This window comes from Leptodactylus fuscus, chromosome 8, assembly GCF_031893055.1.
Source record: "Leptodactylus fuscus isolate aLepFus1 chromosome 8, aLepFus1.hap2, whole genome shotgun sequence".
Classification (NCBI taxonomy): Eukaryota; Metazoa; Chordata; class Amphibia; order Anura; family Leptodactylidae; genus Leptodactylus; species Leptodactylus fuscus.
Window position 1 is genome coordinate 56367003 of NC_134272.1, and position 24389 is coordinate 56391391.

The 24389-nt window shown below is 41.4% G+C and overlaps 1 protein-coding gene across 2 annotated transcripts in view; it reads right to left on the reverse strand.

The window, feature by feature from the left end:
- Window positions 1-6171: 6171 nt before the first annotated feature.
- Window positions 6172-24389, reverse strand: part of LOC142217637 (LITAF domain-containing protein-like) — a 29078-nt gene continuing 10860 nt past the window's right edge. The window contains exons 1-5 of one of the 2 annotated variants that reach the window (XM_075285961.1): window positions 17382-17403; window positions 10470-10538; window positions 8597-8656; window positions 7280-7442; window positions 6172-6442 (exon numbers count right to left, since the gene is read on the reverse strand). In XM_075285961.1, coding sequence (XP_075142062.1) covers window positions 6334-6442; window positions 7280-7442; window positions 8597-8656; window positions 10470-10524 — 387 coding nt within the window. In that variant the 5' untranslated portion in view covers window positions 10525-10538; window positions 17382-17403 and the 3' untranslated portion in view covers window positions 6172-6333. Of the gene's footprint in view, window positions 6443-7279; window positions 7443-8596; window positions 8657-10469; window positions 10539-17381; window positions 17404-24389 lie in introns of those variants that run through there. The other variant, XM_075285960.1, reaches the window with a different exon arrangement.

Consider the following 24389-nt stretch of genomic DNA (forward strand, 5'->3'; position numbering starts at 1 on the left):
ACAAAGTGGCTTCTGACCAGGCAGTCCTTCAGAGACTTGCCTTTACTATAGGTGATCTGAGGTTTTTCATCTACCACCTCTTTTAGGTCGGGGTCCATACAGAGAACCTCCCACTATCGCTGAAGGACCTCCCTGACTACTGATGCTCCATTATCAAACGTAGTTATAAGTAGGAAGCAAAATAGTGGGGAAAAAAACGGTGGTTCAGCTCTTTTTATTTTTTTCACTGTTATGGCGTTCACCAAATAGAACAGGGTTATCACCTATATGTTAATTTTTACACCAGCACCCAACTCTTTAGGTGCCTCAGTACCAGAGGCCTCGCTAGGGCACAGATTGCACAGAGCCTCAGTGGGGCCGTCTGCAATGAAAATATGCTGTTGGTCAAATATAAGAGGGATGTCCTTGTACTGACCACAGTTCATGGTAATGGCATATTTCCCAATATATTAAAATGTGTGACGCCATCCTCCTACAGAGAGAGAATTATTGTATATTATCAAACAATCCGACAGATGATTTCAGTAGTATCCTGAGGTCCTTGTTACAGGTGGCCAAAAGGGAGAATTTAATCTCTGAATGAGTATGACTTTTTGTACTATAGAACGCCTACCCAAGGTCCACAAAGGCCTTTCCCCCTAAAAATGTAGGCTGATCATCTCTAGAATTAATAGTTTATGCCAAAATGTGGGCGTTTATCTAGACCGCATTTTAAGACCGTTTGTCACATCTCTCTCATCATTTGTACAAGATACATCGGACTTACTGAGAAAACTAGAGGGAATAATTTTGGAGGAGAATGTAATATTGTGTTCCATTGACTTGGAAGCCCTATACTCGTCGATTCATCATAAATGGGGATTGACGGCGGTCGACCATTTTCTACGATCCAGGTGAACACAGTACTGTGCACAAAAACGATTGGTCCTCGAACTCCTGGAGTTCTCCCTAACTCACAACTTTTTCCTATTTAATGGGAGACACTTCCTCCAGCTAAGGGGCACCACCATGGACAATGCATGTGTGCCTACATACGCCAACTTGCTCCTGGGATGGTGGGAGGAAACCGTTGTTTTTCCAAAGAGAACGAGGGGCATACCAGTAACATTGAATTGCGGGCACAGTACATACACGACATCCTGGTCTTATGGAAAGGAGACTCAGCGTTATTTTCTGAGTTTGTTGAGGTGTTAAACTCCAACCAGATAGGGTTATCCTTCACTTCAGAAATTGGAGGGAAGAAATTACCCTTCTGGGATGTATCAATCAGTGTAGGAGTGGGGGGCACCTAGAGACAAAAGTGTATAGAAAACCTTCTGCAACAAACTCACTACTTCAATGGGAAAGCAGTCATACTTTTCCCCTAAAGAGAGGGAACCCTAGAGGACAATATTTATATCTGAGAAGGAACTGCAACTCGTGGACTTGGTGACTCTCCTTTAGTCAAATAGTGGTTTCCCCTGAAACGAGCATTTTTTCCCATAGACTATAATGGGATTCGATATTCGATCGAGTAGTCGAACATTGAGGCTCTACTCGAAATGAATATCGAATTTCGAATATTTCACTACTCGCTCATCTCTATTAAAATGAAATATTGAACCCAGTTAGTGATGAATCGATTCACCCATCTAAAGTGCAGACACAAGTCACCAAGGAGATCACTTAATGTAGAGCTGTATCTAGGCTTTCCTGGAGCATAGGTTCAGTTCACTGCCCTTACTTTACATCTAAATATATAGAAGTGGGTGATTGATTTATGTCCCCTGTCACACCCCTGCCTAATGATACTGGTATACCTGTGTCACTACAAAGATTATGTTACTGTGAATTCATGCAAAGAGGAACATCATGTACCTTATCTGCTGTTGCATGGTTTTGTTTTCTCTGTAGTCTTTGTGCAAAGAACTCAATACAGACGTCATATGTGCTTATGATCTGGGTATTAGGACTATTGTAATTGACAAGGTCCTGCACAAAAGTATAAAGAACTATTTCTTTACTTTTCACAATATCCCAGTTTGTTCCAGCTTGGTGTTAGCAAAAGAACAAACACAGGAGTATAAAACTATTTCTCTTGGAACAGATTCACCGACGCAACTTTGTGTCAAAGACAAGGAATTCAAAGGACTCCATTGTTTATTTTATAGGAAACTGTGGTTGTTCTTGCCATGGGGCATTGTGGTTGGCGCTGATATAAGGACAGGTTATATTGATATTTCCACCTTACACATTTATTACATATCTGCTAGGCAGTAGCTCTCACCTCGACTGCAAATGCAACCAGCCTTCTAATGATTGGAGGCAGTAATTGTACAAAATCAGGGAATGGGGGTCACAGGTCAAGGGGGTTGTTCAGTTTTAAAAAAAAATAAATTAATTTAAAAAAGCGCACAAGTGCTGCAGCCCCTTCAAACAACCGTTTACTGTTTCTCAGTATGTTCACACTACTGTATTGTCTGTTACAGAATGAGAGCAATAGACATTAAATAACATATGCAGAAGGACGCTTTCTTCCACCATGTTTTTTACTTTTCCGACTAAGGGCTCGTTCACATCTGCGCCCGGCACTCCGTACTTCAGGTTTCCATTTTCTGCATAAAACACAGCAGGAGACAGAAACCTGCAGGAGTCTCTCACCCATTCATTTGAATGGGTGAGAAAGCTGTCCGGCCGTGAGCGGCGGTGAGCGTTTTATGCTCTCCACCGCGAAACCGGGTTTTTAAATCCGAACACAGAGTCGGACATGCAGTACTCTGTGTCCGGATTTAAAAAAAAGGTTTTGTGGCGGAGAGCATAAAACGCTCACCGCCGCTCACGGCCAGACCCATTCTGTGGTTTCCGTCTTCTTGCATGCAGAAGATGGAAACCACAGAACGGAGACCAGAACGCAGGTGTGAACCTAGCGTAAAGGAAAAATGCGGTTTTACAAAAGTAAACAAACTTGATGAAAAACAGCATCCTTCATGTTTACATTCGAGTCCGTGGGAATGGGCACAGACTGAAGGATCTCCATCTGAGTGTGTTACTCTGCTAGAGTTAATGTCCATTTCTGTCACCCTATGAGGGATGACAGCAACGAACATTAATAATGGTACTGTGAACATACAGTAGCTTGTTTGTTTGTTTTTTCATAACCCTGTACAATGCCTTTAATACCAAGGTTAAAGGGTTTTCCAGTTTTTTTTGTATCAAGGAATTATCCTGAGGTTAAGAAGGTGCTATGGTGCTTGTGTGAGCACCGTGACCCCTTTACTGTTTACATCGCATGCTATTTGTTTCATAGCAACTATCCAATGTAATGACAACCTTGTACCATAGAAGTGAATAGGACAAGGGAGACATACACTGCATGGCCACTAGACAAGGGAGACACACACTGCATGGCCACTATAAAACAAAGTATGCTATCTAAACTATTAAGGTCCTGTCAAACTGGAGATCTGGGCGTTGTTGGTGACTGCACTCAATGATCTTTCATTTTTTACCTATCTTATGAGGTTATCAATACAAAAAGAACTGGACAACACTTTAAACCTGATAAGCAGCAGAATATTGTTGATGTTTGAGGAATACAAGACTGATCCTCTAGAATAGAATCCCTAAGTATAGCTTTAAGGTCATAACAATTGTGGCTTCTTGTTATTAACTATGAAGAAAACAGCTTGGCTACAGCAGTATACATGAACGGAGCCCTTTCATTGCTACGTGTAAACGGTTCCAACTTCTTAGCCGCATTCTTGGAAACCGACATTAGAAATAGAAACTTATCTGCTCTAGTGATGAGCAATGTATATGTATACAGGCACACCTTATTTCCTTGTACAATTGCACAACCCTGTTTGATGACGGTTGTATAAGAATAAAGTGAATTACCTTAGCCATTCCATCCTGAATCTCATAGCAAAACCCTAGGCGTATCTATTCCTCTCGTCAGCAAGGTGTGTTTGATCACAAATTAACAGAGCCAGTATTGAATGGAAACAGCCATAGTGTTTAGAGACCTACCTCATTGACTGAAGGGGAATTGTTATATTCAGTTTTTAATTTAGTCACACACTTTCAGGAGGAATAACAGAGGACCTGCACATTGTAGAATTCCATATTCTCCACAACAATTTTTCAAGCACAAAAACAAAGGAAAAAGCTACCCAACAAAAACAGATTTCAGCAAACGGGCGAATGAAGTAAAATCCATTGCTTATCGTATCCAAATGTAAAACAGTTCATGAATGGAGCATAGCCAAGCTTGGCGATTCCGAAGTTGTACCTTGAAGTGCTATTCCCATCTTGTCAAATTGCTGCAGGGACGATGAGGACTACTCCCAATTCTTAGACCCGCTGGCTCCAGGTTTGTGTGGGCCCTTGGACGACAGAGCCTCAGTAGGCCCCTTTTAGGCTAACTCATGCACACTGCAGGAAAAAAAAAAAAAAAAAAAAAACAACACCACACACACACACACACACACACACACACAGCAGCTGCAGTCAGCACCTGGCAGCAGAGTGCACCCTCTCAGGAGCTTGGGGCCCCATCACTTACCTGGGTTTTCAGGTGCAGACGCTGGCCCTGCCTATAGACAGACATGAACAGTCACACAGCAATGCTGTATGCGGTTCCCGAAAATAGAGGAGAATGGGAGCTATAGAAACAGTGCAGCACATCTAGAGATTTCATTGCCAAGCTCCCATTCTTCTTTGTGGGAGCTACGGGAACAGCATGAAGCTGCACTGCTTGGCTGTACCCATAAGTTATGGCTGTTGGCTGTACCCATAAGTTATGGCTGTAGGATTATTCCCATCTCAGCAAATCCTTTTAGGCTACATGAACATGACCATGTGCTTTGTCAATATATTAGTTGTGTGTAAAGGTTAGTACACTGGCCCATTATTTGTTATGGCGCCATATACACGATCATGTTTTATCATTATTCCGTGGGTGGGGGGCTGTGAGCCCAGAGGCAAAACTCCTTTTCCAGTGTAGTCTCCTTTATTGAAATGTATGGGTCAGTGGAGATCATGGACTCCACACATCATCCATTTGCCATCTCTGCCATTTTCTCATGGATTTGTACATCAAATATGTTTATGTGCATGCAGCCTTACCCTTCGTTCACATCTATGTTCGGTATTCCATTCGGGGAGTCCGCATGGGCACCCCGAGAAAGGACTACCGAACGCAACCGGTGTGCAGTAAAAGCACACAGACCCCATAGACTATAATAGGATCAGTGCGCTTGCCACCAGATCTCCACAGGGATCATGCGTTCAGAAAAGTAGTTTGCAAGCTACTTTCCTGCCCGCATGAGTTATGTGGGCAGCGCACAGCAAGCACACGGACCCCATTATAGTCTATGGGGTCCATGTGCTTTCACTGCACTCTGCTTGCAGTTGCGTTCAGTATTCTTTTCAGGGGGTTCCTCATGCAGACTCCCCCGGACATAATCCAAATGAGGCCTTAGGGGGAGGTTAAATAAGAACTATGGGGGGGGGGGGGGGGAGATACTTTGATCAAGACCGGCATACGGTATCCCTGTAGAGGATTCATCTAATTAAGGACAAGGTGTCATCATAAATCTGGTACATCCTACTCTAGTCCATGCACCTACACTAGATTTATGCCAGCCTGTGCTGAAAAACTGGTGTAAAAATTATAATGAATCTGGCAGGGCTGATAGCATAAAAACTGCTTGTATGACACATTTTGTTACAAGTGTGATTTGAAAATTACAACATTGATATATATTCTTCCTGAATCTGCCCGTATAGTATATGCGACTCCTGGCATAGTCGCCAACAGGTCTTGTGAAATGGATGGGAAGGAGGCAAGACCAACTGCAAAGTTTGAGCAAATTCCAGTTTGTGGGCAACTGAGGGAGTCTTTGAGCATTTGTTAAGGCACATGAAGGTACAGTGTATGCCTAAAAGGTTATAAGTGCAGTTTTTGTGCAACAAAAGTTTCAGATCATGTTCTTAGACTGTAGCCATGTATTTATCTGTATAGTGGCCATTGTGACCTAGTTGCAAATTACTTGATGGTGTAGAATGTGGAACATGCCCTCAGTAATACAGTCATGTGATTCTGTAGAGCCAAAATAAAAGATACCTGATAACGAAGTTAGAGATAATTCTTTATAAAAATTGGTTAGAATTTTTAAGTGAACATATAAACCAAAAAACATTTAATATATGATCCATAATACGATTAGTAAACTAGATCACATTTTCCCCAGGAACTCCTACAAGGTAATCGCGTATATATGGAATAAAACTATATTGGCGTGAAGCCTTTATATTGAAGTGCAAAGAGTAGGTCATGTTTTATTTATTTATTCAAAGCCTTTTGTATTTGGAGAGGTGATGGTTACAGTTTGGACAGTAATGGTCGACATCCTTACAGCCATCCACACAGAAAGGAATCAGGCAGCATCCTAACCAGCAACTATGGAAGAAAACACAATCAGATAATACAGAAATGAAACACAATTTAGCAGCATAAAAAAGAATAAAAAAAAAAAAAATCATTGATAGACCAGCTAACCACGCCCACTTTACCATTCACTTTTTAAAAGTGGAGTAAATGATGTAAAAATGCAAAATATCACAATTTCTGTATAATTTAGCTCTTAAAGTCACAAATCTCTACCTTGCAAAATAAATAAATAAATAAAAAAAATCTGGATTGTAGGGTTTGATATTCGCCCCGTTTTAGCAATTGATTTGGAGGAAATAAAAAAGCCCCCAAAAAACTATCAGTATATTGATTTTAGACATACTGGGAGATACACATCACGGAGAATTTTCAAAGACAATTTTTTATTATTTTTTTTACAGTCAATATACAGCTGAGCCACAGATATTCTGTACATTTTTACTTTAACCCCTTCAGGACCAAGCCAATTTTTGTTTTTGAATATCTGTTCTCTCTCTGCCCAAGAGCCATCATTTTTCTATTTTATTCAGTTCAGTGTCACATGATGGCTTATAGTTTGCGGGACAAATTGTACTTCGTAAGAGCACCAGTTAATATCCTATGCAATGTACTTAGAAGCCGGGAGGGAAGGGGGGGGTTGTTTAAGTTTTTTATGGGCTTAATTTTTATGGCAATGGATATGTGGTAAAAATGACATGTTACCTGTATTCTGTTGGTCAGTACGATTACGGCAAAAAAAAATTTTTTTTAATTTGTTACTTTTGATATTTGGATTATTTTGCCTTTTTTTGGTCTATTACTCATATACAATTAGTTAATATAGTCTGTTTCATTTTTAGTGCTTACCCAATCAAAAGCAAGATGCCAAAGATAAGCCAGGTCAGGAGGCCAGTGTTATATTCTATACGAGACACTACATTCTGGCGACAAACTGGACAAGTGCACGATGCTGGAGTGTCAGTGAATGATGTTCCCATGACCACTGTTGTGGTTACTGGAGACACAATCACTGTTTGGAAAAAGATGAAAAATAATAGTTACATAAAGCATTATGCAAGATTGTAAAATCCAATGACAACCACATCCTACTGGTAAAGAGGCACCACTTCTCTTTTTAGAATCACAGTGCTGTACCACAAAAAAAAAAAAAAAAAAAAAAAAAAAGTATCCACACATGGGAAAAATACAAGCTTGTAAGCTTGCAATAGCCACTGAAGTAAACAGCACAGGAACGGTATAAGGCCTTATTCAGTTTTTAATGGACCTACCACCACTGAAAACAGACACGCAAGTCAATCTTTGATGGTGTTGTGTGTCTGTTTTGTACCATTTGTCTGTTTTTGATGCCCAAGTGTCATCTCTATTATATCCACACATCTGGCTTTTTTTCCTAAACTCAACCCACATTGTGAAATATCTGTTTGTGTATATCCCCTTTCCCCATGAGCTTTCTGATCACAAATCTAGAACTAGTTTACTAACTTACCAAGGAGAAGGGAATTCTTAAGTATAGCAAACTATACAATATCCCTTATTTGTACACATTAGCTAACCCATGAAGATTTGTAGGAAATGCACTAATATTGAGGAACTACTGAGAATTTTTAAATAACCATTTCTATTCTTTGAACGTCAAGTCCTGACTTTGTCCTTATCCCAATTAAAGGGATTGTGTCATGGAAAGAAAACATGGTAGCTTTCATCCAAAAACATTGTAACCCCTTTCCAATGGTCATATATTACTGTTCATCTCCATGCATGTCAGAGCAGAATGACAAGCTACAACATTTATTTCTTTGAAGCCTTTATAGCTAGTGAGCGGGACAGTTACAAACCTGGACACGGGTCTCTCTAAATTGGGCAATCCAAGACAGCAGCAAATAAGTATGATTCAATATGAACTGTCTCCCCTCTCCTTCTGTCTCTACCCCCCTTCCCTCATAGATTCTAAACCCTCGCGGGCAGGGCACTCTACCCCACTGTGCCAGTTTGTCATTGTTAGTATTATATTTACCTGTATATTTTGTGTATTGTATGTTACCCCCAAATATAAAGCACTGTGGAATTAATGGTGCTATATACAGTAAATAAATAATAATAACAATATTTGGTTTTGTATAGCAATATGTGGTTTTGTTTTGCACGTGTAATTTTTCACTATACCTGTGGGCTGTGGTCCTCCACCTGTATATGGCGGTGGGGGTGGAAATGCTCCTCCAACACCTACATTAAAAAAAAAATAAAAAATAAATGCTAATGATAAATTTGCAAGAAATTACTCTGAGACAGCATCATATCCATATAACAAATGAATGTTGAAGAGGATTTTCCTGAATTCACAAAAGTTGAGCCAAATTGGGAGCCTTCACACGGAGTAAACGCACATGTATTTTTGCAAAATGATATTTTTTACACGTGTACAAATACGCTTGTAAAATACGCCTGTAAAATGTCATTGAAGTCGATGGGAGTCTTATTTTTACACGTGTATTTTGCAAAAATACATGCGTGTTTACTCCGTGTGAAGGCTCCCAAAAACCTATACAGACCTCTTCAATCACCTGCTGTTCTAATTCAGTGCCTCACTGGTCTCTGTGTAACCACTTTCAACAATAACCTGCCGTACCACACTTAGGCTTGGTTCACACATCAGTATGCCATCCGTCCGTTTGAATTCAGTTTGAGACTAAAAACGGACTGATGCACATACTGATTGTATACTGACACCTGTTTATGCTGATAGCAAAGGCTGTCCTTCCCCTAAAGGACAGATAAGGGGATTAAAATTAGCAATGTAAACAGAGTACTACAGACAGGTCTCCTGCAGGATGTCCACTATGGAATCTCCACATTGGGCCTTTCCTGTGTGACCTTAACCTAAATTCATTTTCTGAGATCTTGATATTGATGGTGTATTTTTTGGGATAGGCCTTGAATACTAGATTGGATTGCACAATTCTCGGGATCAATGCAAGTGTAACCCCCTCACAGGAGTTACTAATGGTTATTTGGCCATATAAGTGCCTTACATGTTATGATAGTTTGTATATGTTGCCATGTTTATTCTGTATTCATTTGTGTAATGTTGTTAAGCTATTGTTCTCTGGTTTCACTTGTCCTAGTGAGCTGTGGTCTCCATAGCAACATACACTATAGTGAGTGGATCTGTAGCTGGAACAGGAAATAGTCATAGCAGGGAGAGGAAGTAGTATTCTGTAAGAGCCAGGGAAGGAGAAGCAAGGAGAAGTGTGGCAGTGGCCATCTTGTGTTTCAGACACTGTGCTGTGAGGATTGTCATAGCAGCAGTAGTAGGACAGAGAAGCTGTGACAGCGCCTCCATCACTATCAGTAAGAGGACAGGCTTATATCAGGCTAAGCAGAGCTATAACCCTGGCAGCCTGCACCGACCTCTACAAGGTAACTGAGCCCCTGCAGTAGACCAGAAGCTGGATCTGTAGACATCTTAGACTCTCTGCTAATACATGGGAAGGTGTCAGCCAGCTACAAGCCACTGTGCCACAGCTCACTGCTACAGGACAAGTGACCAGCAGATGCCTGTTACAATAAAGCAGTGAGCACTTCTACTGATCCTGGCCTGGACATTGCCTTCCTTACAGCTAAGCCCTGGGCAAATGCTCTTTGTTGGAGTAGAGCACTGGCACCCACATCACCATCTCAGCCCAGGGACCAGCGGGTGTCTCAATACTCCAACTGGCGTCACATCTAACTGACTCTGCCTATTACCCTGTGCACCTCTCCTGGGAGTTCTGGTGCCTATAAGGTCACCGTGACAGTCCAGCCTCCTGCACGGTTCTCCCGGGGTGGTCGCACAAGTGTTATGGCAACTTCAATATTTATAGAATATACTTCGTCCATCTACCTGCACACCATATACCGTACTTATCAACGGCAGTGCAGGTTATGCATCCCATTCACTTAAATGGGCCTCTTCATATAGCATATGAGAACCCCAGAGTTTATCTCAGAATTCATTAATGAAATACACATTTGAGACATTAAATATTATTAAACCTACCTGGTTGCGAGTAGCCTGGACCGGCTGGTGGGTATCCTTTATCTGACTCATACATGATTTATTTTTCACCTGCATAAAAAGAGAAAAAAAATGTTAATGATTATTCCATATTATATAGTCCAAAGAGTTGTTTTCATCTCATAAATGATAATTTATATCTAGGATATTTCTTCACTTTTGTAATGAGAGCCCAATATTTGGGACCTCAAAAATTCATTAGATGAAGGGGATGATTTAGGGCTTTGGTCTTTTCACTCATAGTGGAAGGCCAGGATTCCTGGGGTGCAGGAAAAGTTTAATTGCTGTAGCTTCATTCTTAGGGTAAGTTCACACAGAGTTTTTTTGGTCCGGATTTTGATGTTGAATCCGCCTCAAAATCAGCCTCCAAAAAAAAAGCCTCCCAACAGAACTCTAAAGTTCTATTGGGAAGCTTTTTTTGGAGGCTGATTGAGGCGGATGCAGCAGCAAAAATTGGTGCCAAAAAAAACTGTGTGTGCATTGACCCTTAGGACCAGCGGAGGTCTCAGAAGGTCAGTGTCTCACTTCATTCTGGAGCAACTTTGGCCCACTCTTCTAGATAGAATAATCTATCTCACTGTAGAATAATGAATTTAAGATTATTTGGAAACGGCTTTGTAACCCTTAATCCTCCCCAGAGTGTTATGCATCATACTCCCCTTTGCCTGATGCTCTGCTGCCTCCTGTGCTGTCTGGTCCTGCCGCTCCATTGTTGCAGTGGAAGCCCCCACTACACGTGACCGCTGAGGCTGACCAGTGGCCTCAGCAAAGGACATGGGGCATCACTGCCTGTTATGATCCCATTGTGGCCTCAAGTAGAGACAATCGGTGAGCCATTTCTCTTTGAGAAGACAACCCAGCAGAGGTACCAGACTATGCAGGGAGGACTACAGAGCACCAGGGACAGGAAAGTATGTTTTTTTTTTGTTTGTTTGTTTGTGTTATACCTCCCCAAGCAGTTAAAATATAAAAATTTTGTCTGGACAACCTCTAAGTTAATTCCTATGGGAACAATAAGGTTGTACTTAATTTTTCACGCAATGTTTGGGCATTTTGGGTTAGATTTTGTGCAATAAAAAAAAAAAAAAGTGTCATTTGTCACATGTGGTTCATCTTCGTCTTGCATTTACCTAACTTTAAGACATTCTGTTTTGCTTATTATGTTCTGATGCATGAAGCCATAGAATTTAAATTGAGTGTGCTTTGTTTTTTCATAGGTGTGCCTATATACACTTTGTATATTACTACTCAAACCTGTACAGTTGTGTTTTAGCTACCATATGTGTGTATGCTCCATGTATGCAAGTGCCTGTGTGCATATGTACACAGGTCCATTCCTATGTACCTGTTTATGCAAATCTGTCTGTGTGCCTATCTGTGTTGATGTAGTTATGTATATAATAAGACTGTAATCTGATTTAATCGAGGTCATTACAGCTGTCAATTTCCATAACAATACATCTTCACACCACAAGTGTCTTTTCTGTTATCTACCAACCAGCAATGAGCTGAGCCTGTTAGCAGTAATGGTGGATGTAGCTCCTTTCTTGGAGCAACAGTGACATCCTCAGTGTTAAAAAGAGCATATTCAGAATAAAAGTATCTCTCAGCAATGGAGTCATGAAGATCACAGGTAAAACAGCACTAGATTCAGATCAACCTGTTATTTAATATGGCAGGACTCAGTGACAGTCAGACACTGAAGGTGGTAAGGAACCGCACAATGTGCAGAAATCACTACATAATGTACTAAATCACTTAATGGGTGATCCAATGCATGGTAACACATGACTTTTAAATAGATACTATGAATAAAACAAGACACAAAGTGAAAATAAGGTACCTCGAAAAAGAGGTGGTAAAGGATCGGCTGTGAGCTCATCTGCATAACAGTGCTTGCTGGCCTATAGCCTAATCAGTATCTGTGAGATATAAACAGTGGGAAGACTACACAGCCAATGTCAGCCAAGCACGTATTAAGATGGAGACGTAAAGGAGACAACATATCCAAAGTGGCTAACTATTTATGTCTTGATAAAATGAAGCCCTCTGTATTTGCAGTGAATTTAGAGTCTGGAAACCCCCATGTCAGAGTAAGGAATGGTTAATAATTCCAACACTACAGTGCTAACGTTCCCAAAAATAAGAATGTGTAGTGGACGAACTGTGGACACCTCAAAGTAATGTGCTTGTTGGCCTATCACCTAACCCACATCTGCAGAGTGAGCTGCAGTCGATAGTATAAGATTAGGTCAGACATTTGCCACCTATGTGGCCTATTTTTTGTAAATTTATAACTCCCTCACTTACAGCAAATATCAAATCCAAGACCCACGCGCACGTCAGAGTAGGAAAATAGACATTCATCCTAAAGTTTCAACAATGGCATTCCCAAATTTGTCTCAGTACTGATGGAGCAGCGTAAAGTCTGAGGAGACCCAAGAGTATAATAGCAAATTGTGGGTGACAAACCCATATAAGTTTTGGGTTTCGCTCAAGCCTCAAACTCTTGAGCCAAATCTAAGACTAACATGTATCTGATATTTTCACCCCATATATCATCTTTTTTTTCACATACTACAAAAAAACAGAATGAGGGCCATTTAGTCCAAAGCCAATGAAAACCATTTATGATAACTGGAATGGTCCTGCATACACGGGTGGACACAAAGCAGTTCAATGATTGTGCCCACTCTTGGCAACTTAACAGTTATCCAGGTTATTAAAATGAATGGAACGTGCTAGCACCAGAAGAACCTAATGAAGGGCACCACAGTCCCATAAAACAGCTGATCGGCTAGGGTGCCAGGAGATGGATCCCCACCAATCTAAAATTGATGGTCTCCAAGATAGATTATCAAATTTAATAACACCATTAAGCACATCATACTACAAATATATTTTCAGCATGTACAGCACATATCATGCAAGTGAAGCATCAAAGGTCACACAAGAAGACATCTTGTTAATACTCAGGGCTGATTCTAGCTTTTCTGCTGCCTTAGGCAAAAATTTAAATGGTGACCTCTCTTCCAGTTAGTAAATGACATAGTAGTACTGTGAGAGGGCATCTCACCTGTTGCCCAAGGCAGTCTACATAATCTCTAAGCACCACACCTATCCTTAAAAATAATTACTTTTATTCAAGATGCAAATGAGAGTTTTCAAGCAAGAGAATGGAGAGCCAGTCTATAAAGTTAAATAGGACCTTTCATGGGTTTGGGCACTGGCAGTTTTATATACTGCTGGAAAGGCAACAGTGCGCCTCCCTCTTATCACAAGAGGCGTACCCCCCACTCACACACTACAGCGCTATAGGCGCTGCTGTGAAGAAGGACATTCCTGACATACTGTCAGGAACGCCCTTCTGACTGTGAAGAGCTACAGTATCGGCACTGATAGCTCTTCAAATGGGGCACCGATCGTGAAAGCCAACAGTGCGCTGAATTTAGCGCACTGTGAGCTTTCCAGAAGTATATAAAACTGCCTGTGCCCCAAACCATGAAAGGTCCTCTTTAAGTTCTTCATGCCCCATTGCTTCTTACAATACTGTGCACGTGGCCATTTTTGCGTGGCCTGTGGGCATGCGCAGTCTGCCATTTCCAAGACCCGAGGCCTAGAAATCAGAATCCTGCACCGGAAGAAGATGATGAAGATGACGCTGCTGACGAAGATGGAGGTGGCGCTGGAGAGAGTTCTCTCGCAGCATTGGGGACGCCCCCAGTGCTGTTTGAGCGCTGGGGCGCTCCCCAATGCTGCGAGAGAACTCATTTGCATACCGGTAAAAACTGGTATTTCTACCGAACGGCGGCGACTGATAAAGGTAAGAAACGAATAGCCTTATTAAAGGCTATTCCGACGTCTTAAGGAAAAAAAAAGATTTTGAATGGTAGAATCCCTTTAAAATTAGTAGGGGTGGCAGTGTGTATCTGGCATGCTTAGACTATGTTGGAATGTAAATTACACTCAGTTTGCAGGCTGAGTGAAGGGTAAGTGCAATATTGAGTGAATTAACCACTGACTGCACCCACATCACGTGCTAGTGTCGAGGATGTCAGCTTGTGTAACCTCCATTTTGGATTCCAGAGCCATGTGGGATCATGCCTCTAGCCATTTTACATTCCTCTTTGTTTGGAGAACTCACATCCCCCCTCAGCCTTAATGGAATGCGACTTCTCGCAAGTTTCTTATCCAATAGCAATGTGCCAGAACTATACAGAGAGCTCTAATCAGATCACAAGGTTCTAGTAGGCCCCTAAGGACTTTACATGTCCCTTAAGATGGTGGCTGGGCTTCTGGTGGTAAAAGCTGGTTACTGGGTAGGGGTCGGGCTTTTTCTGGTAGAGTCAGCTTTCTGAATTACCCCCAGGATGTAATGAGCATTATACATAATAACAATATGAATAGGGCCATATCTGCCATGAGATGAGAGGAATCACAGGCTTTTCTAGTGTGAGCGCAATCCACTCTAAGTATCACTATATGAACCCATTAAAAAAGTAATGGGTTCATATAGTGTAGTTGGGCCCCGCTCTGCTCTGGGCCCCTGTGCAACTACACATACTATATGTCCACTCATGGTCCAGAGTATCTCCTAGCAAACTCCATGAAAAACTGACTACATACATATGGTAGAATTTCATGGACCTACTGATTTGAGAGTGTTCTGTCAAAAAAACAGACAAAAATTGTGCATATTTTTCTTCTTCCCCCATGTGAAACAACGGACTGAAAATAAGATCTGAATAGACATATAGAATGCAATGAGTCAGTGTACGTCTATGGAGATCACATACAACCCATAGGAGAAAAGAAAGGAGCAGTAATCTCCCTTATTTACATGCAATGTTTGTTGTGGTTTTATCACAATTTTAGTCATTGAACTCAATAGGAACAGTTTCCTAGAACTGCGGATGTTTAGAATTGAAAAAAATCCCAAAGGAAATTCATTCCAAACATAACATATAATAAAACTAACAATATAATGAACCAGTGAAGAATACAGTAACCACTCTGGTTTCATTTTCTGAAGAGGTTTCACATTTATTATATTTGTTATGCTTTCTGCATCGTTCCTATGTCAAAATGAAATAACCTTGAGAGGTTTTGTCACCTTGGGTCCTATGAAGCCTCTAGAGATAAGAGCAAATCCTTGTGGGGTGATCTATACCAGTGATGGCGAACCTATGGCACGGGTGCTAGAGGTGGCACTCAGAGCCCTCTCTGTGGAACAGATTATACTGTGTGGTGGCTACTGTGGAGCAAATTGTACTGTGTTGGGCCACTTTACAGCAGATTATACAGTGTTGGGACCACTGTGGAGCATATTGTGCTGTCTGGGGTCCATTGTGGAGCAGATTGTACTGTGTGGGGGCTACTGTGAAGCAGATTTAACTGAGTGGGGGCCCCTTCACTGATTATATCACACAGTATCTGTATTTTGTGGATCCGTAATTGTCCGCAATTGTGGATCAACACAGTATTAAGATTAAATTGCTGTGTTGGCACTTTGATAATTTAGTGGGTTTTGGATTGCAGTTTGGGCACTCAGTTTCTAAAAGGTTCGCCATCACTGATCTATACCATCTAGAATAATGATCATATAGGCAATTATGTTCTAATGACATCTTGAGTTTATCTATTTCTTGTTAGACTGATATTAATTTTGATAAGAAATAAGTTTGTATACACCATCCGAGCTAGCGGTCTGTCGTTGGGGACACACAGGATGTAATGAATGTAGTCACCAAACACTTACTACTGGATACCAGTAGCACTGTAGACAAGACAAAGAAATTTCAGCGACATGCCGGGACTGCAAAGTGACCTGTGATACAACTTTAAGGGTCAGTTCAAATGTGGGGAGCCCGCGCGGGTTTTGACAGAGAGAGAGACGCAGCGAGCCGTGTGTCTCTCTGGTCAAAATCCTCCTGCCGCGACCATCGCGGTTGCGGCTTTCCCCTCCTATGTCGGCTCAAATGAATGAGTTGACATAGGAGGATGCTGCCGCTAGGAGGAAGCCGCGGTCCAGCACGCCACGGCTTCCGCCTAAAGAAAGGACATGTCGCTTCTTTTCTCCACTAGCAGCAGCCCGCCGCTAGTGGAAAAAAGAAGCCCGGCGGTCTGCATAGACCACCATTGTAAAGGGGCGGATTTTGAAGCGAAATTCGCTGTCAAAATCCGCCCTTTTGTTCACGTGTGAACGAGCCCTAAATTATTACTACAGGTTTTATTCACAGCTTTCAGAGACCCACAGAATTATGCCACAGCAATAACCACCTAAATTTGGATGTTTTTTTTTTTGCTTCAGCGGCTTCCAGAGAAACAAATGGTTGACAAATTCTGCAGCATCATTACCATGCATGGCTCCAACCTAAGTCTGAGGCCCCACGTTGCAGAAACACAACTTTTTTTGTTGTGTTTTTTTGAGCCAAAGCCAGGAGTGGCTACAAAAGGAATGGGAAATATACAGGCAGCACTTATACATCTCCCTTTATTCTCAATCCAGGAGTGGCTGTGGCTCAAAAAAACTGCAACAAAATCTGTGTTTCTGCAATGTGGGACCTTAGCCTAAGGGGAGGTTCACATGGCAGGAGGATTTTTGTGGTGAAACCGAGCATTGATTTCAGTGAGGTTAAAAAAAAAACAACAACAACAAAAAAAAACTTCTCACACTATTCCAATCGTGTACATATGCTACAAGTTTAAAGAATAGAGGTTGTCCAAGAGGCAAAAAATAGCTCCAATAAGGGTCACAGATTAGGACCAATCTCCATAGTCCGACAGTAAGACACAAATAAGGAAAAGCAAAATGGAGAGAAGGACAACAACATAAACATACATAAGGAGTAATCTTTAGGCTATCAATGTAATGGAGTAGCGGTAAATTCTCACCAAAGTGGCAGCTTCAATTCAGACACTTGGAAAGGCAACAGCTTCACTTTGCTGCCTAGCAATTCAGTAACGCAATCACAGCCAACTCCTTGTTCAGGAGGAGGAATATGGAAATAACCTCTCCACCCCTCCACTGGTCACAAATTCTCAGTTACACCTGCCATTTATCACTTTTCACAAGGTGTGAAGGAAATTGGCAGAATGATAAGTATGTAGTAATACAGATCTTATCTCATAAATACATTGGGGGAAATGTATTATCCCATCAGTCTCCTGGCACAGATGGGTGATATTGTAGCGCACATTTGACGCAAGGCCATTCATCCAATACTGTCAGGTTTTTACCACAGCGTGGTCCGCTGTATATACTGTAATTTATAGACTGAAATTACACAAATCGACCCTCCTGGAATTTAGAGATTGCACCAGTCTTGTTCAGTGTAACTGTTGTTTCCCTTTTTTTTTTTTTTTTTTTACTATTGTTTTAAAAAATTTTGTACTTTGTTTTCATTTTACTTCCTGTTAGTAGAAGACAGGATTTAGGCCAGGGTACACATTGTGAAAATGCAGAGTTTTGTAAATGTGTATAACATAGGACCTTACTCCCCAAACCTACTCATACAATGTTTGGAGTCATATCACATAGAAGAGGCCAGTAGGTGCTGTTCTGACCCTTCCCCACCCCCACACTGCATGCAGTTGATACTATGTGTTAGACTGGTTTACCAGAGGTAAAAAATGCTAATAAGTGACCCTCCTCCACACCAGCTACTGCATAACAGGTGCTAAGCCTCACGTAGAGTCTCCAGCATCAAAACTGTCCCAGCTATAATATAGTATCTCCTGGGTGTGTTTACTTGATTTTGTGTTTACATCGATGCCAAGTATATACTCTGACCCCTGTGGCCCATTTTGTGGATTACATCGGCCGTGACAGGTTGCTGGGCAATAAGTATTTAGCATATGTACAGTATATCGTGTACACTGACTTTGTTATCTGAGTTCTGACACTTAGCCATTTGCATCATCTTTCTAGGAATGTTGGTCGTGCTCTGTCTCTTGTATATTTACTCTTTATTTTCTGTGCATTATTGTTGCTATACACAAGCCTATTCAATTAGAGTACATTCAACATGCTGGCTTCCGTGACGCGACTCTATTTGTCCATTATATTATAGGACACCTTATGTACTGACTGCGTATCTAGATACCATTCTTTTTCTATATACATGTATGTTTACGCAGCTGTAAATTATTGTTTTCTCTACGTATTGTGATTATATATATAGTATACTACACCTGGTTAACATTTAATTTGCTTTATATTAATGCATTCCTGTTGAATACATACATTGTGTGATACTTTCTAACATTGTCAGTGGATTTTTGATTCTCTTTATGTTAACCACACTGCTTGGCATTTTGTGATCTGGTTGATTGATTAATTATTATCATACTAGATTTTATACTTACCTTGACATGTACATGGCATATTAGACTTTATTAATTGTATAATCGAATTACCTTTGTGATATTTTCCATCACTAAGTATCTCTCTGCCTTTGGTTCAGACCCCTTTGTCTGATGGTATTTGTCCTTTATCATGCTATCTATGCATTGATATTTATTAATATGATTTTGCATTTTTTAGTCCCCTGGTATCACGCTGAGTATCCCTTTCTAATTTCTTGGTTTTGATTGCTGTTCTATAAAGTGGATTAGGATTGCAACTCTGTACTGGACCTTTACTGAGGGAATTCATTATGCTTGTGGTATGCTTTTTCCCCTTTATGCCATGTTTGTTTTGTATTGTTTGTATGTATTTGCCATGTTTTGTATGTATTGTTAGGGTTCCCATTCAGTTAACATAGTAGTTGGCCCAAGCATGCATTCTTTTTTTTGTTACGTAAAGGTAGACAAACCACTGGCATATCCCTCTGGCACTGGCCTATCTGTTACTGAGACAAAAGATCAGGCATTTTCACAATCTAGTCTACACATGTACTGTATACACTAGATAAATGAAATCAGTAGGCTTGTGCTGATATTTATCTAATGTTATTTAATGTTTATCTAATTAATCTTACCATAATTGTAAAGGCATAATATAAGGCTTTATATTGTAGAAGTGTAGTACCTACTAAGGGCTCGTTCACATCTGCGCCCGGTCTCTGTTCTGCAGGTTTCCTTTTCCTGCACAAAACAGAGACTGGAGACGGAAACCTGCAGGACTCTTTCATACCCATTCATTTGAATGGGTTTGAAAGATGTCCGGCCGTGAGCGGCGGTGAGCGTTTTATGCTCTCCACTGAGAAACAGTTTTTTTAAAAATCGGACACAGAGTCGGACATGCAGTACTCTATGTCCGATTTAAAAAAAACGGATTTGCAGCGGAGAGCATAAAACGCTTACCACCTCTCACGGCCGGACCCAGTCTGACAGCTTTCCATCTTCTGCATGCAGAAGACGGAAACCACAGAACGGAGACCCGAACGCTAGTGTGAACCTAGCGTAAGTGTTCGCATGTCAAATTGCAAACTACTGACAGAGGAAATTGCATTGGACTTGGTTTGATTAAGCATTCTGTCCAAACAAATATAAAAATCAACAATGCCAGATATTCTTTAAAACTGGGATTGCAGGCACTACCGAAGATAAGTGTCCATAACTTTATCTCTGCCTTTTAAAATCTCCAAAGCATTATGTACTGCAAGAAGCAGATCACTCGCGTCCTGTATATGCAAAAACTGGTATGGTGGTGATATTTGCTCTTTCAGTGATAAACTACTATATTATTGTGGCCATTATTTACGTTTCCATTTCTATTTGCCCATGAGCTTTAAGTCACACATATGCAAACATCCCCATACCTTTCTGCCTGTGACTCAGACACATGTGATCTCTGGTATGTGCTTTACAGCGTACAGTAAATACATAAGAAAGGTCAATACATTATTTTATTAGTAACACTATAAAAATTACAAGTGAAATACAACTTCAGCTATAAAACCACTAGAGCAAACAAATACAGATACATGATAGCAACATGTTATAGGACAAAAAGAAGGCTATGTTCTGAGATAAAGGTCTTTGGTAACAGCTATAACCAAGGGTTAACCTGCTCTTGTCAATACACTTACAGCCCAGTAGACAATGTTCCACACTTGGCTGCCCAATGATATTCCCTACTCACTGTCCTGTGTTGCAGGTCTGACAATATTATACCTCCCAACTTTGAAAGAACAGAAGGGACAAAACGTGCGACTCGTTATGCGAGCCATGCCAATTTTAGCCCCATACATTTTTACGTTGACTCCACCCATTCTCATCCATTTTTCTTTGTGCCCCCACACAGTATAAGGCTCCTACAGTTACACTAACAGGATATGCCCTCACATTATAATGTTATCCTCCAATTGCCCCACAGTATGAAGTCCTTCTCCTTGTGTCCCAGTTTAAACTGGGAGCAAATAGGGGGCATTAAACAGTGGGGTTTATTGTGGGGGACAATAAATTAATGACAGGTGGAGTGGGACATTAAACTGGGGTCAACTAGAGGGGGACATTAAACCATAGGGGTAACATTAAACTGGGGACAACTAGAGGTGGACATGTTGCAACCAGTTTAATGTTCATTTCCAGTTACCCGAGCTTAATGTCTCCATCCATTGACCCCCATTGTTTAATGTCCCCCTCCAGCTGACCCCAGTTTAATGTCACTCTTAATTTCCCCCAGGTTAATGCACCCCTTCATCTTCCTCCAGTTTTATGCCCTCCTTCATCTGCCACCAGTTAAATGTCCCCCTTCATCTGCCACCAGATGTCCCAGATTCAACTCATCTGGAACCAGAGAGGATGCAGATGACTTGAATACAATGGAGAAGCAGGAGTGGACAGCGCTTACTTTACCACGCGATGTGATGACAGAGTTAGACAGGAGAAGAGGCAGAGCAGCATGGAGCAAAGAGGTGAGTATCAGTGATTTTATTATGTTAAACTTTGGGAGGAAATTAGACTGCTAGGCAGGAAGGATAAATAAAAGATATATTTCATAATTATTTTTTAGGTAGTATTGCCTTTTTTCGGCAAAGTGTGATGGTAGGCAGGTAGGTAAACTGGGGGCAGATGTAGGGGAGACAATTAAACTGGGGACTGATGGAGGGGGACATTAAATTAGTGGCAGATGAAGGGGGGAACTTTTATTGTAAAATTTATACATTTCCAGACAGTTTTGTGTTGCAAAATTCTAAATACCCTTATTTCTTACCCAGAAATTCAGTTTATGGCCCCTTTTACCAATGGATGGGATTTGTAAGCAATGGAGAGCAGGAGCTGCAGTGGCTATGCAGATACAGGAGTTTCTGCTGGTAAAATTTTACATTGATATCGCTATTTCTACACATGTACTGAACAATAACAGTCTCCTGTATCTGTGCAAATAATATCTGGATATAAGGATAAATGATGTGACATCAGAGCCAGAGGTAGAAAAATAGAAAATGATTTGCAATTCTCACTTCCTTCCAGATGGTCAGGCTAAGAGCTACGATAACCCATTTATATAGAGAAATTGTTGCAAGGATGCCAAATGTTATCAGCAATTATATCATTAGATCAAGCAGCATAATGACTTATGCTTGTCTTAATTGCTAGGTTATCCATATGGGTGTGTTCACATTTCACAATCATACCTTTACAAATCCGAGCATGTAGGGTGGTTTGAGCCTGCAGTTACTATTTGTACTTTGATATTGTCATTATGTGTAGATTAATCCTATTATATTTTATGTGGTTTGATACTGCAGCCATGTTAATCTAGTCTGTATTCCCTTCCTTCCTTCTGTAGGTTATCAAGAAGAGGTGGCAGATATAATAGCGTATACATTACTGCACATGACACTCGGTAACCATGTAGATACAAGGGTCTAATTCAGGAATTTTTAAATTGGACCAAATTTTATTTTAGACACACTACAATAATATGGGTGAAGACACATCATTCAGAGCAATGTATGGCAGTCCATGTGCTACTGATTTCAGTTACATTGTTAAGCATAGGGTAGGCACATGCTAACCCCTTAGAGATTCCAGTATCCACACAAACACATTGCATTTCTTTGGCAAAAATTTTTGTGGCCTGCACCACTTCTATGTCTAACTAATATTTGTACAGTATAGGCGGACCCTGACCAATCAAAGCACCGCACTTACTGAAATGGAGCTAGCTTGCCCCCTGTTCATCACTTTGTACCAGGACAGTCACACCCACAGCTTTGGCTATTTCTCCTGGGCAGCCACTGGACAGTCAATCAACCTTGGTGAATGCCCAGGCTCAAAATATACAAAGCACCCAGTGTGTGACTAGTGTCCCCCACGTGCACCACTTACCTTGCAGTGAGACCCATGGTCGTTCGCTGTGGCCCAATACCAAATTGAGCTGACAATAGAGTACAATGCTGCACTCAGCCTCACATGAAACAAAGAGTAGATATTTTGTAATTCTCAAGAACAACTTGGGTGTGTCTAGTCTTCCAAAATAAATTTACCCCTGTCTCTTATATAGCCTCAACTCTCTCCCTTACTTATAGTGCCTGACTAATATTTTATCTATCTTTTTTCTACATTCTACTCCTTTCCTCCAGGACTTGTTCCAGTGGAAGTCCTTGCCGCCAATCAGAGGCCTCAGTGGCCTAAGGAAAGTCCTTAGGCCTCAGCAGTCTCATGTGGTGGAGACCTCCACTGAAACAAGCCCTGGGGGACCATGGAACCAAACAGCATCCTGGACATCAGAGCTCCTGGAACCGGTCAGTGTGGTTTTTACAGTTATTTTTGTCCTGGACAACCCCTTGAAATCTCCTTGAGTTTATTTGTCCCACATCGCAAATTTATTTCACTTATTCCTTGTTACATGTTAATTAGGTTCACACTACAATTAGTAAGAATTCATAGCTTTCATTCCTCACAGGATGAAAACAACCAGGGGCGTAACTACCAGGGTAGCAGCAGTAGCGGCTGCCACAGGGCCTGGGACAGCAGAGGACCCGATAGCAGCCGCTACCGCTGCAGATTTTTTTTTATAGGCCATTATTGGCTGGAGGAACTCCAGCTAGAGATGAACGAATAGTATTCAAAACGGCTGTTTCGAATACCTCGCTCCATAGGAATGAATGGACGCAGCCGGCACACAGCCGGCGTCTGGCCACTTAACCCTCTGCATGCTGGTCGCTCCCATTCATTCCTATGGGAGCGTGGTATTCGAAACTCTATTGGCTCATCTCTAACTCCAGCCACTAACAGGCTCTAGTTACTTACTGATCCTGGCTCCTGCTCATGGCTGCTGCCGGGATCTGTAAGTGAGGCCACAGACCTGCAAACCCCACAAACACTATCATTATACTCGGGTGTCTTTTCAGACCACTGAGTATAAAGATCAGAGGGCTAGGAGACGTGAGAAAACATAAACACCACACTTACCCTCCTATGCTCCGGAAGGCTTCGGGACTACTTGGTGATGTCACAGACGTCCTGTAGGCTGGGGCTTGCATTATTATGCCCCGGCTCAAGTGACATCTCTTCCATCAGTGAGATGGCCGACATCATCGGGGAGTGCGCCGGAGCCAGGGAGAGGTAAGTAACAGTATTTTTTATGTTTGTATCCTCCCCTGGGTCTCTGATTATTATACTTTGGGATCTGAAAATAATAATTGTACATGGGTGGCCAACAAATGGGGCATAATACTGTGTGTAGGGGCCACTATGGGCATAATACTGTGTGTAGGGGCCACTATGGGCATAATATTGTGTGCAGGAACCCCTATGGGGCATAATACTGTGTGCAGGTCTTTAAGGGAGAGGAGGTCGAGGGCGGTGCCATGTCAAAAGTTCACCAAGTGGCTCATTATTCCTAGTTACACCACTGTGAACAACAGACATAAATGCCAATACAGTGACCGAATTTGGAGCACTCTCTATCTGCGACCGTTCCCATTCACTATTCTGTACATAACA